Below are 23119 nucleotides of genomic sequence, written 5' to 3' on the forward strand. Positions count from 1 at the left end.
GGACGACATATTAAAGAAAGGTGCATTTTCATATCTGATTTGGCAACTTGGCCCCTTAATTTGACCCCATAATCGGCTATCTCTCGCACATGATTCTACCGTGAAATTTAGTGCATTCGTCAAACATTCCTTGCATTGTGCCTTACTAAGATCTGGTGTACATTGCACCAAAAAATAGAATTGCCTTTGTGCTATATAACTCCTATTCTTAACTGCAAAGTACCCCGAAGATGAACTTTCTGAGGTAGCTTCATCGATTAGTGATTCGAGATTCCTCCTGACTCCCCCTTTGATCTGGCCTCTGTCGAGGAGGAGCTTAACTCCAGCGCAGTTTGTATAGTTGGGGTTGAGCTCCATGGTTGAGAAGATCATGCGGTTGGCATACCGTAACATACATTCCTGGTTTCAAGAAAAAAACTTTAAGACTTCATATATCATTATGTTCATATAATTTGGTAGTTAACTGTCAAATAACCAAATCAACCAAAAGCTTAAACTGATAGTCAAAGTCACACGATTAGTTTTATACTCTATCGTTAACATTTTTTGTTGTATTATTAGTGCTTAAAAAATGGGTTTATAAAGCCGTATATGCGAGTGTACTCAACTACTCCCTCCGTCCCGAAATACTCGTAACGTTTTGACTGGACACGCTTGTCAGCACAACTTTGAACACCAATATCTTTAACTACATATTATAAAATATTAATATTTTGAAAATACATATTAAGATGAAGGCAACAATATATTATATACTAACATTTATTTTCATATACGAAGTACTAGAAATAAAATAAGGTCAAAGTAAATTATATGAATAGTGCAAAAAGTCAAACCGTTTCGAGTATTCCGGGACATAAATAGTATATATTACCTCATATATGACGATGGCCTCTTTAGGTTGACGGTAGCATAGGTCTAGAGCATTCGTGGTGGCATCCTCGATGCAACCATGGCATTTTTCGAGGGAAATATCATTCCGGCAGTCGTAAAGTGCATAGACTTTGTTCTCCTCATCATCATCAGACCCTACCGTGACGTTGGAGAAGAGACAGGAAGAGGAGACAGAAGTGAGATTGGAAAATGCAGATGCAAGGTTCATACTGTAAGTAGGCCTGGTAATTGGGCGGGGCGGGTCAGGGTCGGTGCGGGTCAAAAGAGGGTCGGGTATTGAAAGGATCATTTTTAGCGGATCGATAATGGGCGGGTCAAAAGCGGGTCGTGGGTCAATAGCGGGTCATTAGTGGGCGGGTCAATAAACGAGGAATGAAAAATGAAAAACAAAAGAGCCATGTGCAAGTACAAGTAAATACGAAGCTATACACGTAATTTTTTGTATCATTACTATTTTAATTTTCAAAATAATTGTAGTATAAGTTTGACCCTATAATGACCCTGTCCAATAAAGGCCCTGTCCAATAAGAGTCCTGCCCAATAAAAGCCCTATTAACTTGACCCTAACCCTATATCCATTGGACTACCCTGTCCAATAACCAGGTCTAACTGTAAGTGCTATTTCCAGTGAAATTGCCCTTGGTACCATCACATTCCCAAAATTTAGGCCAGTACTGTCGAGCCGCTTGAGTAGTTGTTGAAGAAAAACAAAGGGAGAAAATGAAGATAAAGAGAAGAGAGAAATTAAAAACCATGTTCAATTCATGTGTTAAAAGTTAAGCCAATAATTCTATTTCTTAGGGTGTTCGAGGAGTATCTATCATAGTACATGTTTCTAATGACTATTTTATTTCTTGTTTTAAAGTGGAATGCAAGTAACATAGCTTCGATCCGACATTGTTTGACCAAGGAAGCGGACGGTATTATTTAATTAATCATCGTATTTGTATATATCTTAATTTATAGCTTACCAAAACCATAGCTGTAGGGAGCTTGATCTTATATGTAAATAACATTATCATAATAATAGAATACCAATCACAGCTCATCATAATCACAAATCAATAATAGTCTCCGAAGAAGAGCTCTCAGTGAAAATAATCAAACATTGACTTTCATTTGCAGTCTTTAAGGCTCGGTTTGATTTGGTGTAAAAGCTTTCATGGAAAATTAATTTCCTAGCTCTTCTCCATCGTTTTACGTTGTTTGCTTTGGAAATGATGGAAACCAATTTTCCATAATCCCTCAAAGTTAGAATTTTTTTTCCATTTGAAATGAATAGAAAAACCACTTTTCCACTTTTCTTCTGAACCTCCCTCTTCCCTCTTTTTCCCATCAATCTTCTCTCATCTTTTTTTTTCTATTAATTTTATCTAAGGAATCAAAAAATGAAAACTAGTTTGAAATTATAATTCTTGTACGGAGTAGAAATAACCTAGCAGGTCATCCATGTCACAGCAGACCATCGGACATCTGATAAGACAGATCAAGCAAAGCAACCGCAGGAAGTACCTATTGAAAGTACCACAAGTCCTCAAGAACCGCGCAGACCCTCAGGTCTGCGGGGAAACGACCTGCTAGACGACAACATAGATACGTCGTTAAGCAAAAGGACAAACAACAAGTACATCACTAGCGTACACGCGGCAACATCTGAATAGGCCAAAGTACTGAATAGTACGCCTATAAATACTGCTGTCCCCATTCATTTGCGGACACGTTCAATACAAGTACAATTCTTAACCCTCTCTACTTTCTCTCTCTAGAGCATTATCTCATTTGCTGACTTAGGCATCGGAGGGGGTTTCCTCGGTTAAACCCCCGAGGTTAGCTTACGTTCGTTCTGCCTGACAGGGCAACATCACCAGGCAGGGCTCCCCCAGTTCCATACTCGGAACAATTCTTGAAAAATGTTTTTCACTGAAAACATTGTACGCCAAAGTATACGGAGCCTAAGAGAGGTCGGGACTAACTGGCCGGGAGTAGAAGTGATATATCATATATGGGTGGAAGGCGAAATAATGGATCAAAGAAAGGTACACTATTATATCACATCTGGAAGATAGTTTCTTTTACATCGATATATCTATAGCAAAAAGCAATAGGAAATGGAAAAAGTTGATCAAATCAATTAAAGTTGATCTTGTTTGATATGTTAAATCGATCTAAAGGTTTAATTACATTAAACAAAATACAATGAAGAAGACAATAACAAAGTTTTGAATCGATATCAAACGTTGAACACCATGACCAGTCTTTAATTGTGGTGACGAAATAGGAGGAGAAGCCATGGGTGAAACAGAAACTGTTGATGTAGATAGATTAAAGAAATGGCGTACGACATCGTATCTCATCTGGCAGCTAGGCACATGGTGATAACTTATCATCAAGCTAGCGTTCGCACAGTCAAGCGTATGGTTCAATGCATCCACTAAACACTCTTTGCACTGCTCCTTACTAAGATCTGGAGTACATTGCACCAAACTATATACCTTCTGATACTCAAAGTAAGTCTTTTCTCTAGTTGCAAAGTAGCCCGATGAATTTTCCGATGTGGCTTCATCGATTAGTCCTTTGATTGTTGTCTCAACTATCCGATTCAACTCGCCTCCATCTGGTATACTTATCTCACAGTCATTATAAAAGGGCTTGAGCTCCACTTCGGCAAAGATCTGGCGGTTGGCATAGCGTAGCATGCACTCCTGCCATTGACAACATTTTGCAAATCTGTTAATTTAATGTTACTCACCGATGATGATCTAAATGTAGAGCTACATGCAATTGAGTCGTTTTGCACGGGTAGTGCTTTCAAAAAAACACAGTTTTATTGTTTAGAAATACATATTTACTTATTAAAAGAACATTTTACAAGCAAAAAACACATCATCTATATAAGAACATTTTGTGATACGAAGTACAATACAATTGCTAAAAAAAAAAAAAAAAAAAAAAAAAAAAAAAAAAAAAAAAAATCTGAAATTATGATGTGGTTTTACAGTGCTTTTAAACCCCAAATTGTGCTATTAAATTGAAAAAATGTCCTTTTTAATCACAAAAATGTGTATTTAATCCGGTTGCATATAGAGCTACATATATATACAACCGGGTGTACCTTCTAATTTGTGGTTTCTAACATGTATCCTTATGGACACCAATATATATACCTCATACATGACGATGGCCTCTTTCGTGGTGCACTCCTGCAAAAGTTTTTCCGTGGCGGTCTGAATACAATTATGGCATGTTCGAAGTGTGAGGTCATTCCGACAGTCGTATAACGCATAGACTTTGCTTGTGTCATCTTCATCGGCGTCTACGGTGACTTTGGAGAAGGCGTTGAATGACGAAAGGGAGGTAAGATTAGAGAAGGCATCTAAGAGGTTTGAGTGGTAGGGGCTATTCTCGGTATAGTTTCCGCTTGTTAAACCGCAATTTCGGAGTAAAAAGACGGGATCTTCTTGACTAGATGCATATGTGGGAGTCACAAGAGAAAGAGTTGTAGAGAAGAGGAGAATAAGAGAGGAAATTATTTGCCAGGCCATTATTCAATTGGAAGATAGCTTATAGAATCATGCATGTACGTTAGAATAAAGATGACTTTGTTAAGAACTAACTGCTACACATGTAAGTTTTTCCACCAACAAACCAGTTCCTACGTAGGATACGATCTATTTTTATTTATGTGAACTTATATGAAATTAATTTAACTTATTAAAGCTTACGAGTATTGTAAACGTACTTTAGTTACGTTGTTGTACATGAGTAATCTTTTTCGGGATTTATCTAAACTTAATGAACCTGAAATAATAAGTGAAAATAAGGTGAATAAAGCAGCCTAGATGTTGTTGACCTTAACTGCATGTTGTGCAAGTTAAAAGACTCCAATCGATCTGCAGCGCCTAGATGTTGTTGTTTGCAAGTACCTAGAAGGCTGGTAGTGGTTCTCAATTCTCAACTTCTCATACCATATTAAAATATTGTGCTAACTAACTGGAATTACTTGGAAATTGAAGGCCAAATCAATCACAAATCTACAATTATGTTTATTAATTAAAAGTTAAGAAATTTTCTCGTCTGTTTAAAGACGTGCTTAAGTCATTAACTACTCCGTAATAAACACTACAAGAATTTGTATCTTTAACGACAACCTAATTACGACGGGTCAAAAATTCCGTCGCAAAAGCCTTTTGCGACGGGGCTAACAACCAAACAATGACGGGAATAACCGTCGCAAATGTCTTTTACGACGGGTTTACGACAAATTTACGACGGAATTTCTATTAACGACGGCCCCCTTTTAGGACGGGTTCGCGACAGGAAATCCCGTCGTTAATCAACCATTATAGGCCTTTCGCGACGGGATTTCCCGTCGTTAATAGTACCATTTCTTGTAGTGAAACTATGGCAAACAAGCCGAATCAACGGCACGATTCTCTACCATGACGGTGATTCTAATCATGCAATGGGGTATGCATCCTTAAATTACTTTTGTTTACAAATAATTTCCAATAAAATGGGGTTGTTGACAAGTCATATGAACACCACAACCTCCCTCCACGATTGTTTGGAAAACTCAAATTAATAATTAGTTCTGACCATACGAAGTAGTAGTACTCTATCTATAGAAAAAGTAAATTATGAATTAATATTTGTATCCTATTTTCCATTTGTAATTTATATTGTCGTTGGAGTTTATTAATTTATACCCAAAATTTGTAATTTATGGGTTCATTGATATAAATATGAAAAAGTTAGACCTCAACTAGTTTTTTTCTCATCAAAAATTCATACAAGTATTCGATGTAGCACATACGATATCACAAAAGTCCAAGTATATCCAACCAAGAACTGAAACTAGCTATGGATGCCATAATGTTGTCTACAATCTTACTCCTACTCTTAACCATTCCAACATGCTTCACGGCCTCTACCACACCAATAACCATGTTTAGTGCAACGAACATCACCAAGCCCGGCTGCCCGAGGAAATGTGGCAACCTAACCGTTCCCTACCCGTTTGGGGTCGGCTTGGGAGCCGGCTGCTCGAAGGGACTGTGGTATGACATCTTTTGTATGACTTCTTTCGATCCTCCAAAAGCATTTCTAGCAGCAGCCCATGATAATGAACGAAATGCAATGGAGGTCCTCGACATATCTGAAACTCAAATCCGTCTCAAAAATCAAATTAGATACAAATGTTTCAATTCCACGGCCGAAACATCCCCTACAACTTCCAGCTCCACCACATTCTACCTCATGACGCAGCGTGCTCCCTATACTGTGTCAGGTACATAGAGATTATTTGAGAATGAGCAATTAATTATTACTACCATTTCTGAGAGTTCTTTACGTTTTGGAAAATGTAGCCAAAGTATATAAACTTTGACCGTATATTTTCACTATTATATACATTAAAATGTTACATGTAAGCTCTTTTTAGATTGGTCTCGGTATGCATTTTCAGAATATTACTTTTTATAAATTTTTCACATACAAAATTGGATATATTAGTAGTTAAATATTACATTGGAGTCCGTGCAAATAGTAACTGTACGTAAAGAACGTTATGAAACAGAGGTAGTAGATTATGTAGAGACAATCTTCATTTCCTAATATACTGCGTATTTGAATCAGGCACTGCAAACAAATTGTTTGCTGTGGGGTGCCGCGACATCCCCCATTTCACCGGAAGCACCAACGCCGCATTTTTTTCATTATCCAACGATGGAACTGCCTCCTGCAGGACTAACTGCAGCTCTGGCGGCAAGAACGTCGTCGCAGGGGAATGCAATGGGATAGGATGTTGTCAAGCCGCAATTCCCAAGGGAATGAGATCTTATTCTGTGTCTCTTGACTACGAAAGTAACCATTCAACCTTGGTTTCTTACAACCCTTGTGGGTATTCATTTGTAGCAGACCAAGAAAGTTTCAAATTTCGTGGGATTCCAGATCTTGATGACCCCAACGTTATAAACAGGACAATGTATGATGCTCCTTTGGTGCTAGATTGGGTGATAGCCAATAATACGTGCGCCAATGCTCCACGCGATCGCGACTCTTATGCTTGCAAGGAGAATACTACTTGTGTCGATGCTGTTGATAGTGGCATTGGAGGTTATCGTTGTAGTTGTCTCCCTGGTTATGAGGGTCACCCTTATCTTAGTCCAGGTTGCTCAGGTACGATAACTACTTGTATATCTTTTCTATTAATTATTCTTCGAAGCTTGCAATATCTGATTTTCACGTTTGTCAACACACAACTTTATTATGAGCTAGTATAGCTTACTCTTTCTTGTTGGTTGGCAGATATAAATGAATGTGAAGATCTCGATAGTAGTCCGTGTTCAATGATATGCACTAATACTCAAGGAAACTACACTTGTTCATGTCCATCTGGATATATCGGCGATGGTACAAGACATGGGACTGGTTGCCAGGCTCAATACGCTTTGAAGGTTGGCTTAGGTAAATTCATGGCCATTTTCCTACAATCCCAATCTTTATTTTTGACATCCATATACTCTGTTAAATTTATTTATTTATTTTGTTAAAATGTGAACTATATTGCTAAAACCCGAATCACAACCTACTCCCTCCGTTTCAAAATTATCTTTGCGGTTACTATTTGCACAAATATTAAGAAAAAAATAGAAGTGTGTAAAAATTTGGGTGGATATAATAAATAGATGGGTAAAAATGTGGACGAGTATAAGAAAAATGAATAAAGTGACGGGAGGTGATGAAAAATTGTAAATGTTGCGGGCAATAACTTAAGACGGGTGAGATAGTAAATTTTCAAGTCCAAAAATAGAATAAAGCAAAGTGTAAAGAACATTATGAAATGGACTAAATAGAAAGTATAAAAACCATTTTGAAACCGAGGTAGTATCACAAATAGGAAAGCTACGTACTGTAAAGTTTGGGGAACAAACAAAGGCTAATTGACTAGTAGCCTACGAGAAAACAAACCTTTACAATATTTACAAACTAGCAGTCCATTCTTTATCCTTGTCACCTATATACGTCGTGTACTCCATGATACAGGTGTTGGCTTAGGCTCCTTAACTATACTCATTACTGGAAGCTGGGTATTCTTAGCAAGTAGGAATCGAAGACTTACTCAAATGAAAGAGACATTCTTTCAACGAAACGGAGGTTCTCTATTGAAGCAACTAATTGCTCCCAGTAAACAAGACGACGATGTGGAACAAGTAAAGGTATTTACCATCGATGAGTTAAAGGTAGCCACCAAAAACTTCAAGGATGAAAGAATCGTTGGTCGAGGTGGTTATGGTACAGTTTACAAGGGATTTTTACCAAACAATCAAATTGTTGCGGTTAAAAGATCAAAATTCGTGGACGAAAACCAAATCGAGCAATTTATAAACGAGTTAATCCTTCTTGCACGATTAAGACATCCTAATGTGGTACGACTTATAGGGTGTTGTTTGGAGGTCGAAGTTCCATTGTTGGTTTACGAGTTTATCTCCAATGGTACGGTATATGATCATATTCATAACAAAAATGGAGCTTCTTGGTATTCTTGGAGTAATTGTTTACGGATTTCCATGGAATCGGCTAATGCTTTGGCATATATTCATACAATACCGATATTTCATCGAGATATTAAGTCCGCAAACATTTTACTAGACGATAGTTTTACGGCAAAGGTGTCCGATTTCGGTGCTTCGAGGTTGATTCCATTACATGAAACACATTTATCGACGGTGGTACAAGGTACGTTAGGGTATCTCGATCCAGAGTACTTCTTTTCAAGTCAATTAACGGCGAAGAGTGATGTTTATAGCTTTGGTGTTGTTCTTTGTGAGCTTTTAACAAGGACAAAACCGTTATTAACGGAGAGGCAAAGTGAAGAATCGAACCAAAATTTGGCGACATACTTTGTCAAGTCAATGCAACAGGACAATTTATTCAAGATTCTGGATTCTCAGTTGGTTATGGAAGCAACTAAAGAGCAATTAATCTCAATATCGAAGCTTGTAGAGCGATGTTTAAGTGTTGAGGGTAATGAAAGGCCAACAATGAAGGAAGTGGCTATGGAATTAGGAGACTTATGGAAGCAAACAACATACTTGTCCCCGAACAAGAGTCGTCATTGACGATTGATCGAAACCATGATAGCATCATTTATGAGGTAAATCAGTTTGATCTTCTATAGAAGCGTTTGTGGTTGGTTACATTTTTAGTTGAATTTCTTGTTGTAACATAGAACAACGATATAAAATAAATAAGGAAAACAAAAATTATGCGTAGAATTTCGAGAAATGTTTACTGAAATATTACGTGTTCATCATTGCGTGTTACGACATCCTAAGTCCGATGACATGACGCGTCACGGGACGTCGATCATGAATATTGGATCACGGGTTTAACGAGGAAGTACAAGCGCATATCAGATATGTATGAAAAGACAAAATAGGAAAAAGGACAAAAAAGAAATTAAATGGTACGGAGTACTTTTTTTTAACATGAATGGTACTTCATTTTTTGTCTTTTAACTATTTGTCTTTTAGTTGATATATGTGTTGCCACACATATCTGATATGCAAAAAAACAACTTCCGGATTTAACGCTCCGTATCTAATATTCACGTATGTTCGAATTTTTCTAAGTAATAAATTAAAGGTCGTAATTTGTGACAAATTATATGTGTTGCAACCTTTTTATTATTATTATTATTACATAAGATATACAATTGTTTTGTGCATGTAATAAGTGCCCGATCGACCCTCGCTGCTTACTTTTGTCGTCAGTAGACATGCAAGAGCACTCTTCTAGACACATTTGATTGCTCGTGCTCCACAAGCCCCCACGACTCAGTTTCTTACAAGGCTTGCACCCCCACCGCCTAATAGGCAAGCTAGCTGCTAGTGTGTCGCATAATCAGTTGCCCAAAACATTCGGATTGTGACACAATGGCAAATATACATCTGTTACCAATAATTCATCGAGACATTAAGCTAGGTTTCGTTCTATTCGACTTATTTTGTCTGAACTTATATTATCTGGACTTTTCTAAACTTAACTTATTTTGACTGAAATAATCTTATTTGTTTGTTAAAATATCTGAAAAAAAACTTATTTTTTTTCTGAACTTATATTATTTAAACTTAATTAACTGAACTTATCTAAACTTATTTTGTATGGATAAGTCAAATAAGTCGAACATAACATAGCCTAAGTCCTCAAATATTTTATTCGATGATAGTTGTTATAACATAAGCAAGAAATACAATTAAGAAAGTAAATAAAGAACACAAATATTCAACGTGGTTCACAATGTGCTAGTTACAGGCAGAGGAGAAAAATGATTTTTGATCTTGAGAAATACATATTACAGAATACAACTAGATTGTGATCTAAAGAGTTTATATAGTACTCCCTACACAAATGCGAAAAAACCTAGAAAATGGGCTCAAAACAGATAACCCGACCTAATCCAGAATAACATATATCATAAAGCTCTTCATGAAGGGGCATTGCGGTAAGGGGCCGAATTTGACCGATTCAAGACATATTCTAACCATAGTTATATATGCAGCCAAGATAGCTGATATTGGAGCTTCAAGATTGATTCCATGTATTAAACGAGACCCATTTGTCTCTAGCTAGTAGTATGGTTTGCTGGTAAAAGAAGTCTAATGATATGCGCTAGACTCGGGTTCGATTCTAGTCTACTAACAATTAGTAGTTTTTTTTCTAGCTCAACAATTTCGTACTTGTTTTCTTTAGTTTTACTAGGTTGCTCTTTTGAGAGAAACTTGTCATTAATATGTAATTTCTTTTTGCATACCCTCTACTATAATCCTAGATACGCCACTGCTTTAACGTATTTCTTTCTGAACTCTTTGAATAGAGCAACTTCATAGTTCATACTGTATTGATTTTTAAGTTTTGCATAAGCCTTGTGTAAAGACTCACCTTTAAGCTCGGGATAAAGTAACTCTGATCTTTAAGGCAAGTTGATTGCAAAACAGTTGGGCTTCTGTCATTTAATTAATTACTACAAGTACATATTAATCTACTCCGTATATGATGTGGATGTGTAGTTTTGTTATTACAAAAGTAGTGAGAGCTACATGCACATGCATGTCTCATAATTCAATTCTTTGTCTCCCTTTTGATTGGAGTTGTGTGAGGGAGGAATCTGTCAATATGTAGATTCACCCACTTGTGTTCTCATTTTGATAAGAGCACCCGGTTGATCGATATTTGATAAGTCCTAAATTTGTGTTATTGGCTTATCTTTCTAAAGATACTTCTGCTAATTATTACGGAGTTTTCATTTTCTCGTATGGCTTTTAGTAACTTATACCTAAATTTGTACATTCTATTTAGAAATTTATACTACGTACGGAGTACTTTGTAAAAACTTCCTGTCAAAAAAGTATTTCGGATACGAACTATACACTACTCTCTCAAGTGTTTTTTTTTTTTGTCATATTTCAAAATTTGTGCAGTTTTTAATTTATCATATTTCATGTTTTGCACAGTTTGTTATAAATATTTTCAAATATATATGTATGATAAAAACAATATAAAGGTTGATATCATGAAACTATCCATTAAAGGAGGGCATTCTCACCTGGACACCTTGAAGGCCTTTGGATTTAATGAGACGTGGATAACATGGATAAAAGCTTGTGTTACTACAGTTTCGTACTCCCCAGCAGTAAATAACAACACTACTGCTTTAATCACACCCACACGAGGACTACGCCAAGGTGATCCACTATCACCCGTTCTTTTTATCATTTGTATGGAAGTATTGTCAAAAAAATTACTTCAAGATTCACTAGATAAAAGATCGGGTGTGGGAATCAAGATATCCCCTTCCGCCCCAACCATCCCTTGCTTACTATTTGCAGATGATAGTCTACTTTTTTGTAAGGCTAAAGCAGGAGCTTGTGCTAAACTTAGAGATTCTCTTGCTGAATTTTCCTCCTTGTCCGGGCAATTGATTAATTTTCATAAATCTTCCATAGTATTCTCCAAACTAGTTAGTAATTCTAGAAAACAATACTTGGCGAGTTATTTCAATATGACACCCAAATCCTTTCTTGGCCGATACCTAGGAGTCTTTTTTAATTCTACGTCTTTTACTAAACAGAACTTTCAACATCTGGTAATAAAAGCAGAACAAAAAATGAATAGCTGGTCTTCGAACTTAGTTTCAAAAGCAGGTAAAACTGTTTTAATACAAAGTCATCTAGAAGCTCTTCCCTCTTATGCTATGACTACGGCACGACTACCTAAAAATATCACCAATTCTTTAGACCAAATAAACCGAAATTTCTTTTGGAAACAATCCCCAGAAAAGAAAGGTATCCCAATGATATCTTGGGACAAAATTTGTCAACCAAAGAACCAAGGAGGCTTAGGACTACGAAAAACAGAAGCTGTTAATTCTGCCTTTTTGGCAAAACTGGGCTGGAAAATAATCTCCGATCAAAATAATCTATGGGTACAATCTATCCACGCAAAATACTTGAAACATAATTCATTTTTTGAATGTAGACCTCATTCTAAAGACTCTTGGATTTGGAAGAAAATCTTGCAAATACGTCCACTCCTTCGTAAAGGAATGAGATGGAAAGTTGGGACAGGTTCGAATATTCTATTTTGGTTAGATAATTGGTGTTGTTCAACTAGTCTGATTACTTTATTAAATTTAGATACATGTACCATTCAAAACTTGGATATTACTGTTGACCACTTTATTAATGAGAACCGATCTTGGGATCTTCAAGCACTTTCCTTAATAGTGCCTCATACGATAGTTCAGACGATTAAGGGTATTCCTTTACCTCTACATGACTTACCGGATGAACCTTGTTGGGGTTGGTCAACTAATGGAGATTTTACTGTTAAATCCGCCACCTGGCTTGCTCATAATTTCTCTTCTCCTTCTAAATGGGAGTACTATTGGATTTGGAAACTAGACATTGCTCCAAAACTCAAAATATTTGTATGGCAATTACTTCATAACGGACTTCCTACAAGACTCAATTTGGCCAATCGTAATATTGATGTTCCCAATACGTGTCCCCTATGTGTTACTCAAGTGGAATCACAAGACCATTTATTTTTGCAGTGCCCAATCACTAAAGAATATTGGGATTCTAGTACAGTTATACGATGGATGGGAAATCGTGTTCAAGCCTCGACTATGCTTAATTGATCTTTTCCGCAACCTGCGTCATAAGTTCACACTTCCACCTAAAAAAGTTATTACTTCTCTTTGGAGTATATGGAAATCCCGAAATAACCTCATTTTTAGGCAAACCCCTGTTTCTTATAAGACTATTTATACCAGAGCTCTAAAAATGTTTACAGAATGGGAAATTCGTACTTGTTTAGATTCTTTGGATAATTGTTCTCCTACTACTTATACCCCCCGTGATCCCAAAACTATTAGTCATGTTTCTTGGGCACCCCCGACCCCTGGTGTTGTTAAAATCAATTTTGACGGTTCTGTTCGTAACAATTCAGGTTCAGCCGGGGTTGTAATTAGAGATAGTCAGGGTAATAATATCATTAGTCGTACGTACAATCTGGGAAAATCATCTCCGATACTTGCAGAAGCAATTGCTCTCCGCAACAGCCTGTTGCTAGCTATGGATTTTAATTTCCGTCATATTTTCATTGAAGGTGATAACTTATTAATTATTAATCTTTTGCAGGAAAAATCTAGTTGTCCGTGGAAGATTCGATTGTTAATGGATGATATAAAGAAATTGAGGTCTCACTTCGAACATGTTGATTCTCGTCATGTGTATCGGGAAGCCAATTGTGCGGCTGATTATGTTGCCTCCCTTAGGTCACCAAGTTCAGACACACCAAGATATTGACCCTTACATAGACAGCAAGTTTTCTTATTTTATTTCTTTAGATAAGTTAGGTTACAGTCTTGAGAGAAGACATTCCTAACTTTCGTGTATCTTCCCTTTCAAAAAAAAAAAAAAATTCTCACCTGGACACCTGGCATAGGGTTAACTATGTTATTAATTACTCCGTAGTAATTTGAACTTTGAACCACACTTGCCCTTTAATATTTGAATATGATCTAACGCCTAATCACAAATAGATATCAAAGAAGCTAAACTTTATTTGGGTGGACATGGATAAAACAATTGTGTTAGTGAAAAGGAAATTAATGTGGAAGGCTATTCTTGATCGTGACTACCTACAATACATAATCCCTTAGACGTATACGCATACGGAAGATTCCATCAACCCACTTGATATTATTAAATTAAAGAAATTGACATGTAATTTTGTCAATTGATTCTAATAAGATAGTGAAGTTTTGTTTTGTATTTTTTTTTTTTGGCAACTTTTGTGTAAGACCGTCTTACCGGAAAGACCATTTTGGTTGTTTTACTAATTGGTTTAATTTCTTAACTAATTGGTTACTTTACTTAATTAATTGATTCAATTGCTTAACTAATTGATTTCAGTGCTTAATTAATTAGTTTAAATGCTTAACTAATTGGTTACATTGCTTAACTTATATGATATCAATGTGGTCTTTTGTGTAAGACCGTCTTATAGAAGAGTTTGTATTTTTTTTTTGATAAAAATAAGATAGTGAAGTTGAGTAACTCTTTAAGGATAGATAATGAATTAATAATAAAATACAATTATATACGGGAGTATGATTGTCTAGGAATCTAGATACTCCGTATTAAATTATACTTCATCCGTCTTTTAATACTCGCAACGTTTGGACTTTTGCCACTATTCATATAATCTACTTTGACTATTCGTAGTGTTTTTTATATAAGATAAAATATAGTCATGTTGGATCTTGTTAGATTCGTCTCAATGTGTATTTTCAAAATATCAACTTTTTATAATTTTTGCATAAAGAGAACTTAAGATAAAAATGATCAAAGTTGTGCATCGACATGCGTGAAACTAACAAACGTTGCGAGTATTAAAAGACGGAGGAAGTAATTGCAAAGTTGAATTCTCCTTGTACGCTACACCATTCATGTATGATCGAGTGTTTATATGACGTATCACATATGCCAAGCTTGAAACATAGAGTATAACTTAAGTCGTATGTCAATTTTTAGTAGTACTCTTAATTACTAATGTCGTTTTATAAAAATCTTTACGGTTAGTATTTGTACAAATATTAAGATAAAATTAAAAAAATTAGTTGAATATAATAAAATACAAATAAAATAAGAGAAATGTGTAAAAATGTGGGTGGGTAAAAAAATTGAATAAAGTAAGAGAAGTAAATGACATATTGTAAATATTGTGGGGTAAGAATGATAAGGTAGTAAATTTTCATATCGAAAAATAGAATAAACAAAGTGTAAGAACATTATCAAACAGACTAAAACAAAAGTGTAAAATTCATTTTGAAACGGATGCAGTAGCTTGAAAATTTTTGGGACACTATCTTTTGAGGGTATTGGATTTTTTTGTCACAAAATGTTTATAGATATTTCCTTATTGAGTGACTTATTGTGATGGTGAACAATGATTCCCTAAAAAAAACAGATCTAAAGGTAGTGTACAATATATGTTGTACACCGGAGCATACATTAACTCAAAGTGCTTAAAAAATTACCCCAATACATGTAAAAGCTATCTATTTTTTAGTGATTAAAATTTTTATTTTAATAAAAATTATTCCTTTAAAATCAGTAATAAGATTAAAATTAATCATTTAACTCTTTGAAATGTTTATCTATCAACTTTTTTCCATAATATAAAAGTTAATCAAAACATATTAAAAGTTACTCCTTACGGGAAAAAGAAAAAAAGGGTTAAAGTTACAAAAAAAAACTAGGTAAAAGTTATCAAGGTATACAATAAATTATTGTACACCTCGTGTGTGCAAGAAATTTTGAAATAAAATTGACATGTATTCCCTAGACAGGCATATTTTCCAAGGCACTATTTTAACTTTAATTATATGCAATTACATAACTTAAAAAAAATTAATATTTGAAAAATATACATCAAACTAATACAACAACATATTATACAATAACATTTGATTTTTATATATTAATCAAAATCAATATATATATAACTAATACTCCCTCTGAACCTAAATGTTATTCCCGTTTATCATTTTACGCGGTTATTAAGGAAAAAGAAACATTATAAGATTAACTATTATTAATGTAGTTTTATTGGGAATTGTTGCTTTTTTATTCCATTTTCACAAGAAAACAAAATAGTTAAACCAATAGAATTTAAGGAATAAAAATGCCAACTCATTAATCAATCCAAACTTAAACCAACCAATGAGACTACAAGGTTTTTTATTGATAAACCAATAGAATTACAAAGTTAAAATTACAATGAAGAGATTAAAAAGGAAATAAAAGAAATGAGAAGATTATTTTGGGACACTAAAAAAGGAAACGGGAATAACATTTAGATTCGGAAAAAGACAAACTGTTTCAAGTATTCAAGAATGGAGTGATCACTCACTCCATTTCATGGGCCCACAAAGTTGGGCTAGCTCATTAGAGTCTCAACTCCCAAGTCCCTAACTCCCAAGTCCCAAGTGGCTCATTTCCAATCATTCAATCAATTGTGTAGAAAGGGACCAAAAATTAAAAGAAAAATAAATAAAGATTCAGGCGCATCAGCAACTTTTGGTTTAACAATTTACGGATTACTACAGTGGTCAGTGGTCCTTCTAATCCAGCTTAAACCCATCTTAGCCGTCCAAATTTCAATCCTATAATCACAGCCGTGCAGGTAGTCATCACCACAAACAGGCGGCTGATTCTCCTACTTGAAATTACTTTAATACCCTAAAAAATATTCACTACAAATAGCCTTACCAAAAATACAATTACCTTTTGTATCACCTTCCTTTCTCTCACTCTCTCCTTTTTACTCCGCATTTAAGATTAAGATTCCCCGGAAATTATGATCCGCTACACCGGCAGCATACTATTAGGTTTACTACTCTTCTTGACCTCGTTCGCTAATAGCCGTCCGATTGTGGATGATCTTATCAGGTTGCCGTCTGATCATTCTTCGACCCTAGCCCATGTCTTTCCTGATGTTGATGATGATTCAGTTGGGACTAGATGGGCGGTTCTGATTGCCGGGTCTAATGGTTACTGGAATTACAGGCATCAGGTGATTTTTTTTATTTTATTTTTAAAACTTATTGTTCCATGTGTAAACTGTAAAGTTCTTCCCATTTTACAAAGAGAATGTTATTAACTTTTTTGTCTTTGTTTTTCTAAGGGTGTGTCACTGTGTCTATTAACCTTATTCTCACTTTTTTTTTCTTTTTTAATATCGTGTTTGAACTTATTTAAACTTATCTAAACGTATTATAACTTATTTAAATAATTTTTATTTTTTTATAAACTTGTATTATTAATTTTATTATTTAAATTTTATTGAGCTTATATATTCTATGAAATAAGTGGAAATAAGGTGAAAATAACATAGCCTAATATATATAGAAAACCATAATTATGTGTTTTGTTTGATTTATGACATTAACAATACCAATATTTTCCTATGTCAAAAAAAAAAAAAAAAAAAAAAACAATACCAATATTTTATGTTGATAATTAAGTAGAAATATTAACAATATAAAATATACATCGATAAAGTGTATAAAGGAAAGAGCTAGTAGTCTCTATGATCGATGTGTCAAAATGTCTAAAATGACAGAGCCTAGTGTTGTACTCCATAGTTGTAATTTGTAAATTGAACTCGAATACCCTTTATCCGAATTAATTAATTGGTTGTTATGAACTTGAATGACCTTTATCTAAAGTTTTAAACCGGAGTAATTGGTTTCGTATGTAAGCCTCACAAAGAAAAAGACGAAAGGTGGGGGATTCAAACCTGAGACCTATTGTACACAGGCCCCAGTCTTAACCATTGAACCAAAACATTATTGGTAGCATTGTACTCCGTACAAGTGTTACAACTTCTGATAATCTGATTCACTAAGTAAAGTAGTCAGTTAGTCACTATTCGTAAAAGTTGGCACTTCTCTTAAAATAGTACAACTTGTAATTGACACGTCTTACTAAAATTGTCTACATAAGATTGCTTTAAAAAGTTGCATAACTACTCATTAAGGATAAGCAGGGTAAATTCTTTTGGCTATTAAGTAATTCTTAATGTTAAAGTTAATACGAAGTACTTCCTAATACTAACACTATGCTTTTTTCACTACTGTATACTCTACTTTATTTATGTTTTTATGATTTATACTCAAGGAAAAATATATTTACGTGAGATTTTATTAGACTGGTTAAATTTATATTTTTCAAATATTAATTTTTTAATTTTATTTTTACAGAGTACTTATTTATAATTAAAAATATTAATTTTTCAAGTTATGCATTTGTATACCGTGGGAAAAAAATATTGCAACCAACAAGAAATCGGATGAAGTACTTTCCTAAAATAATATTCCTGTTTTCAGCAAATGTTAATATGAAGTTTGTTGGGCTTAATCCAACCATAATTGTATCAATTATTCAATTTTGGACTCTGGAGCGCTTGAAAAAGACAATAGATTAGAGATATAACAACAAACCAATAGTGATTCTTGTCCATATAGGTTGTTTGACACAAGTCATTTGCAATTAAAAACTAAAATAAAGTAGAAATAAAAAAACATTAATTTAGTACAGGTTGTGTGCTGAAGAAAGTTTGGGAGACTTCTATATAACTTGATCACCTTTGAATATGAAATGGACTTTATCTATAGTACATATATCCCTTTTTTTTAAAGAACATGACACAATTAGATTAGACCCCTCACAAGTTCCCCGAGGGGGAGATTACCCATCCCAAAGAGCACCTAGTGGGTTTGATCCCATCTGTTAACATATATAACCACTAATGGTATTAGAGGTTCTATATGTCATCCTCGCAATATGGATTATATACCCGGGTGCACAGTGTTTATTGTGCACCATATTGAACATTTATTGAAAATCTAATGAACATTGAGAATGATTTCAATGTACATGTACTAGTGAAATATTTAAACTATATGTTCTATGGATTTGAACTAAATGTTCATTGACTATATGTTCTTTGGGTATAAACAATATGTTCTTCACAAATTCTTATTTATAAGGGTTGTACAATAAATATTGTACACCATAGTAAAAGTTAACTCAAAATGTTTAAAAGTTAAGCTTATATATGTAAAAGTTATCCATTTTTTAGTGATAATTTTTTTCATCTTAATAAAACTTATTTCTTCAAAATTACTAATAATGTATAAAATATAATCATTTAACTCTTTAAAATGTTTATCTATCAACGTTTTTTTTACTGATATAAAAGTTATTCAAAACTAGGTTAAAGTTACAAAAAAATAGGTAAAAGTTATCTTGGTGTACAATAAATTTATTGTACACCTAGTGCGCGCAAGACCTTTTGTATGTTCTTTGTATTTGAACTAAATGTTCTTTGTAAAACAGGGTGCACAATGAGCATTGTGCACCCGGGTGCTTAAACCATATTTTGATGTCATCCCTCAAAAGAAAAAAGAAAAAAAAAAGGTTTTATATGTCAAACCACCAACCTTGTTACTTGTCAATTGTTCCTATCAAGGAGTCCGCTAAAGCGTCAAAGTCAATGATGGTTATTGGGTTACATAGCGTTCCTTTGGTATTGTGAAGTAGGCAAGTTCCTTGAGATAGGTGTTACTTGTTACTTTTCAGGGGAGTTTGAAATTCTGATGGCCCGTTGATAGTCCGTTGATAGTCCGTAATAAATGGTGGAAATGGAAATAAATTTAAGTGTTATTTGACAAAAAAAAATTTAACATCATGATGTCTTTGGTAATGAAATTTTGTCTCAAACTTGGTTTTTTCTTCATAAATTTGCATTCCCAACTAATACCACTCTTCAAAGGGTAATTGATGATAAAGGAAATTTATAAAGAAAAAATATATACTTTTGAGTGAACTAGCATTACTCTAGGAAATAGATATTGATTTTTCTTACAAATTTATATACAAATTCATTGGCATGAATGCCATTTATGATAGGCTATCTAACGGGCCATGAAGTCTTTTATTTCAGGACTCATGAGCCTCTACCAATTGAACTCCCATCAAAATTTGATATAGTCAACATGTGATCAGTCTTCCTATCTTGTTCTTTTCTTGGTACATAACAACAGAGAACTGCTCAAGTCAGATCTTTGTTTGGCTATGATTAGCTAACCCTAGATGATTATTTGTTTCCCCTGTAATGGTCTTTTTTTCATGCATCCTGTAGTTTGGTCATTCGTATCAATGATCTTAATTCGTATGAATGTCCTATTTGGTGCAGTCTGATGTTTGTCATGCTTACCATGTGCTGAAGAAAGGAGGATTGAAGGATGAGAATATAATCGTTTTCATGTATGATGACATTGCTTTTGACGAAGAGAACCCAAGACCTGGGGTCATCATTAATAGCCCACATGGACATGACGTCTATGCAGGAGTTCCAAAGGTTTGATCTAAAGTTCAACTTATGATAGTTACCCTGTTTAAAAATCAGTCAAAAACTGTGTATTTCATCTTATAAATTACGCTTGTTGTGACAGGATTATACTGGGGAAGATGTGACTGTGAATAACTTTTTAGCAGCTATTCTTGGGAATAAAACAGCCATTACTGGTGGCAGTGGAAAGGTGGTGAATAGTGGACCTAATGATCACATCTTCATCTTTTACACAGATCATGGCGGTCCTGGTGTGCTCGGTTAGTATTTCCTGCTGCAGTTTTCTTCATTGTAACAGTTATTGTTTGGGTGGTTTGAATTTATCTGTTATATGCTCAATTCAACCTTATTCTTCTACACTTGTACTATGAATACGGCCCTTAGTTCTCCATTCTTCATTCAGGTATGCCTACCTTTCCATATCTTTATGCTGATGAGCTCATAGACACCCTGAAACAAAAGCATGCATCTGGAACCTATAAAAGCCTGGTAAGCAATAATATCTCCCAAAAACCCTGGCTTCTGTTGATTTCTGTAGCATATATATGTTTTCCATCTTAGTTTATCTTCTTTATAATACATACTGATACTTTTTGTGTCTGAAAATATTCAGGTGTTTTATGTAGAAGCCTGTGAATCTGGGAGCATCTTTGAGGGTCTTCTTCCTGAAGGACTGAATATTTATGCAACCACTGCTTCAAATGCCGTAGAGAGTAGTTGGGGAACTTACTGTCCTGGAGAAGATCCTAATGTTCCTGGAGAATATGACACCTGTCTTGGTGATTTGTACAGCGTGTCTTGGATTGAAGACAGGTATCACTAAACTCGGTATCTTCATATCCATATTTATGATCACATACTCCTGTTTTTCGAAATTGTACTCTCCTCGTCCCTTAATAAGCACACGTTGGCTTTTTTTCAACGGAGACTAAGGAAAGTGAACACGTAAAGACCAAAAACTGGGTCGTTTGCGTGTGTTTATTATCTAGGTTGTTGTTTGTTTAAGCAACTTTTGGATTATTCCCCTTGTTAAGGGTGCGTTCTATTCACCTGATTTTCACTTGTTTTTCCTGATTGAATTTATCAAAACTTATTTTAGTTATGAATTGTACTTGGTCAACCCTTATTTTTCCTGAAATAAGTGAACAAGTGCTAGTAAATCATGGTAACTAAATAAAATAATGTTTGGTGTATTGACAGTGAGAAACACAACTTGCGGACAGAATCTTTGAAGCAGCAGTATGAACTGGTAAGAACTTACTGAGATCATGATCAGTACCTAGCTATGCATCAAGTTGGTCTAATAATTTTGATTACGATCTTTTTTTCTCTCTTAATAAAGAATTGGGAATTTTCTCACAGAATTTTTCTGAAATATATGATGTACAAATATGCTGGAGTTATTTTGAGTGTTTTTTTACTATTGCAGGTTAAGACGAGGACATCATCAAATCCTTTTTACAGCTCACATGTGATGCAGTATGGTGATACAGAGCTTAAGACGGACATGCTTGCCTTGTATATGGGAACAAATCCTGCTAATGAGAATTTTACCTATGTGGATGATAACTCGTTGCGTCCTTCATCTTCTAACCCTGTTAATCAGCGCGATGCTGATCTTATCCATTTCTGGAACAAGGTCTTGGTCCTTTACTATCAACTCTTTACTCAAATTACAATGCTGTTAGCTACTTGATACAGCATTATATATATACTTCCAAGTTATGAACACTAGTTTCAATTTTGTTCAGTTCCGCAAAGCTCCAGAAGGATCTTCAAGAAAGAAACAAGCAGAAAAGCAGTTTATGGAAGCAATGTCACACAGAGTTCACTTAGATAACAGCATCAAACTCGTTGGCAAGCTTTTATTTGGAATTGAAAAGGGATTAGATGTGCTAGAGACTGTTCGACCTACAGGAAAACCCCTCGTGGATGACTGGAACTGCCTAAAAACAATGGTAATAGACTAATATCTTCATATTAATTTCATGCTTTACAATAGACCTGATTAAGACTTAGCCCGGCCGTCGGCCCGGCCCGCCTGAAATTTTTGCGGGGCCGGCCCGATTTTTTTTATTTTTTTGGGCGGGTTTGGGAAACACAAATATACAATTTTTAGTTATAAATTTGACCCGACCCGAAAATGGCCCCGAAAAGTCCGGTATTTTAGGCCCGAAAATAGCGATTTTCGGGTTTGGGCACAAAATTTTGGCCCGAAATCTTGGCACGGCCCGACATACGGGCTGACTTTTTATGTCCAAGCCCGGCCCGGCCGCCGTTTGATCAGGTCTACTTTACAATAAAGAATTATGTAAGTTGAAGAAATTCCAATAACTCTTTCACTGTTTTGAATACAGGTAAGAACGTTTGAAAAGCATTGTGGATCTCTGTCTCAATATGGAATGAAACACATACGTTCCATTGCAAACATATGCAATGCTGGGATCACAGCTAATCAGGTGGATGAGGCTTCAGCACAGGCTTGTCCGAGCTTACCTTCGGGCCCTTGGAGCTCTCTGCATAAGGGATTTAGCGCCTGAGATGATGCTGTGTACCTGTGTAGTAAAGAGTACGTGTTCATATTTTGTGAATTTGGTCTTCATTCCTCAGTTCCATAGTATGCGATCTATGTAAATATGGCTCCCCTGTAAGTAAGATGCATATAATATAGCCCAATGTAACAAATATTATGATGCAACATTAATGTAGTCAAATATTATGATTCATTGTTTTTGTT

The 23119-nt window shown here is 35.0% G+C and overlaps 3 protein-coding genes across 3 annotated transcripts; 2 read left to right on the forward strand and 1 right to left on the reverse strand.

The window, feature by feature from the left end:
• Positions 1 to 2493: 2493 nt before the first annotated feature.
• On the reverse strand, positions 2494 to 4556 carry LOC110789239 (cysteine-rich receptor-like protein kinase 25). Its single transcript, XM_021993886.2, has 2 exons — positions 4059 to 4556; positions 2494 to 3596 (listed from the first exon to the last, which is right to left on the reverse strand). Exons 1-2 carry the CDS (start codon positions 4434 to 4436, stop codon positions 3072 to 3074), a joined length of 903 nt encoding a protein of 300 aa, XP_021849578.1. The 5' UTR covers positions 4437 to 4556; the 3' UTR covers positions 2494 to 3071.
• Positions 4557 to 6030: 1474 nt separating this feature from the next.
• On the forward strand, positions 6031 to 9336 carry LOC110789240 (wall-associated receptor kinase 5-like). The gene is made up of 4 exons (XM_021993887.2): positions 6031 to 6181; positions 6529 to 7071; positions 7201 to 7359; positions 7939 to 9336. Exons 1-4 carry the CDS (start codon positions 6031 to 6033, stop codon positions 9012 to 9014), a joined length of 1929 nt encoding a protein of 642 aa, XP_021849579.2. The 3' UTR covers positions 9015 to 9336.
• Positions 9337 to 16733: 7397 nt separating this feature from the next.
• On the forward strand, positions 16734 to 23108 carry LOC110789264 (vacuolar-processing enzyme). Its single transcript, XM_021993912.2, has 9 exons — positions 16734 to 17040; positions 20227 to 20391; positions 20486 to 20642; positions 20786 to 20871; positions 20996 to 21195; positions 21583 to 21631; positions 21812 to 22021; positions 22134 to 22340; positions 22740 to 23108. The coding sequence occupies exons 1-9, from the start codon at positions 16825 to 16827 to the stop codon at positions 22920 to 22922; spliced, it is 1473 nt and encodes a 490-aa protein (XP_021849604.1). The 5' UTR covers positions 16734 to 16824; the 3' UTR covers positions 22923 to 23108.
• Positions 23109 to 23119: the final 11 nt, after the last annotated feature.

This window comes from Spinacia oleracea, chromosome 1, assembly GCF_020520425.1.
Source record: "Spinacia oleracea cultivar Varoflay chromosome 1, BTI_SOV_V1, whole genome shotgun sequence".
NCBI classification, from domain to species: Eukaryota; Viridiplantae; Streptophyta; class Magnoliopsida; order Caryophyllales; family Amaranthaceae; genus Spinacia; species Spinacia oleracea.

What these genes read in the sequence shown, in the direction of transcription:
- LOC110789240 (XM_021993887.2), top strand. Translation starts at nt 6,031, where the DNA reads ATGGAGGTCCTCGACATATCTGAAACTCAAATCCGTCTCAAAAATCAA. An exon ending in TGCTCCCTATACTGTGTCAG is followed by an intron (nt 6,182 to 6,528) that starts GTACATAGAGAT and finishes TATTTGAATCAG; the next exon opens with GCACTGCAAACAAATTGTTT. An exon ending in CGCTTTGAAGGTTGGCTTAG is followed by an intron (nt 7,360 to 7,938) that starts GTAAATTCATGG and finishes TCCATGATACAG; the next exon opens with GTGTTGGCTTAGGCTCCTTA.
- LOC110789239 (XM_021993886.2), bottom strand. Translation starts at nt 4,436, where the DNA reads ATGGCCTGGCAAATAATTTCCTCTCTTATTCTCCTCTTCTCTACAACT. An exon ending in AGGCCATCGTCATGTATGAG is followed by an intron (nt 3,597 to 4,058) that starts GTATATATATTG and finishes TGTCAATGGCAG; the next exon opens with GAGTGCATGCTACGCTATGC.
- LOC110789264 (XM_021993912.2), top strand. Translation starts at nt 16,825, where the DNA reads ATGATCCGCTACACCGGCAGCATACTATTAGGTTTACTACTCTTCTTG. An exon ending in TGAAGCAGCAGTATGAACTG is followed by an intron (nt 21,632 to 21,811) that starts GTAAGAACTTAC and finishes TTACTATTGCAG; the next exon opens with GTTAAGACGAGGACATCATC. An exon ending in GGAACTGCCTAAAAACAATG is followed by an intron (nt 22,341 to 22,739) that starts GTAATAGACTAA and finishes TTTTGAATACAG; the next exon opens with GTAAGAACGTTTGAAAAGCA.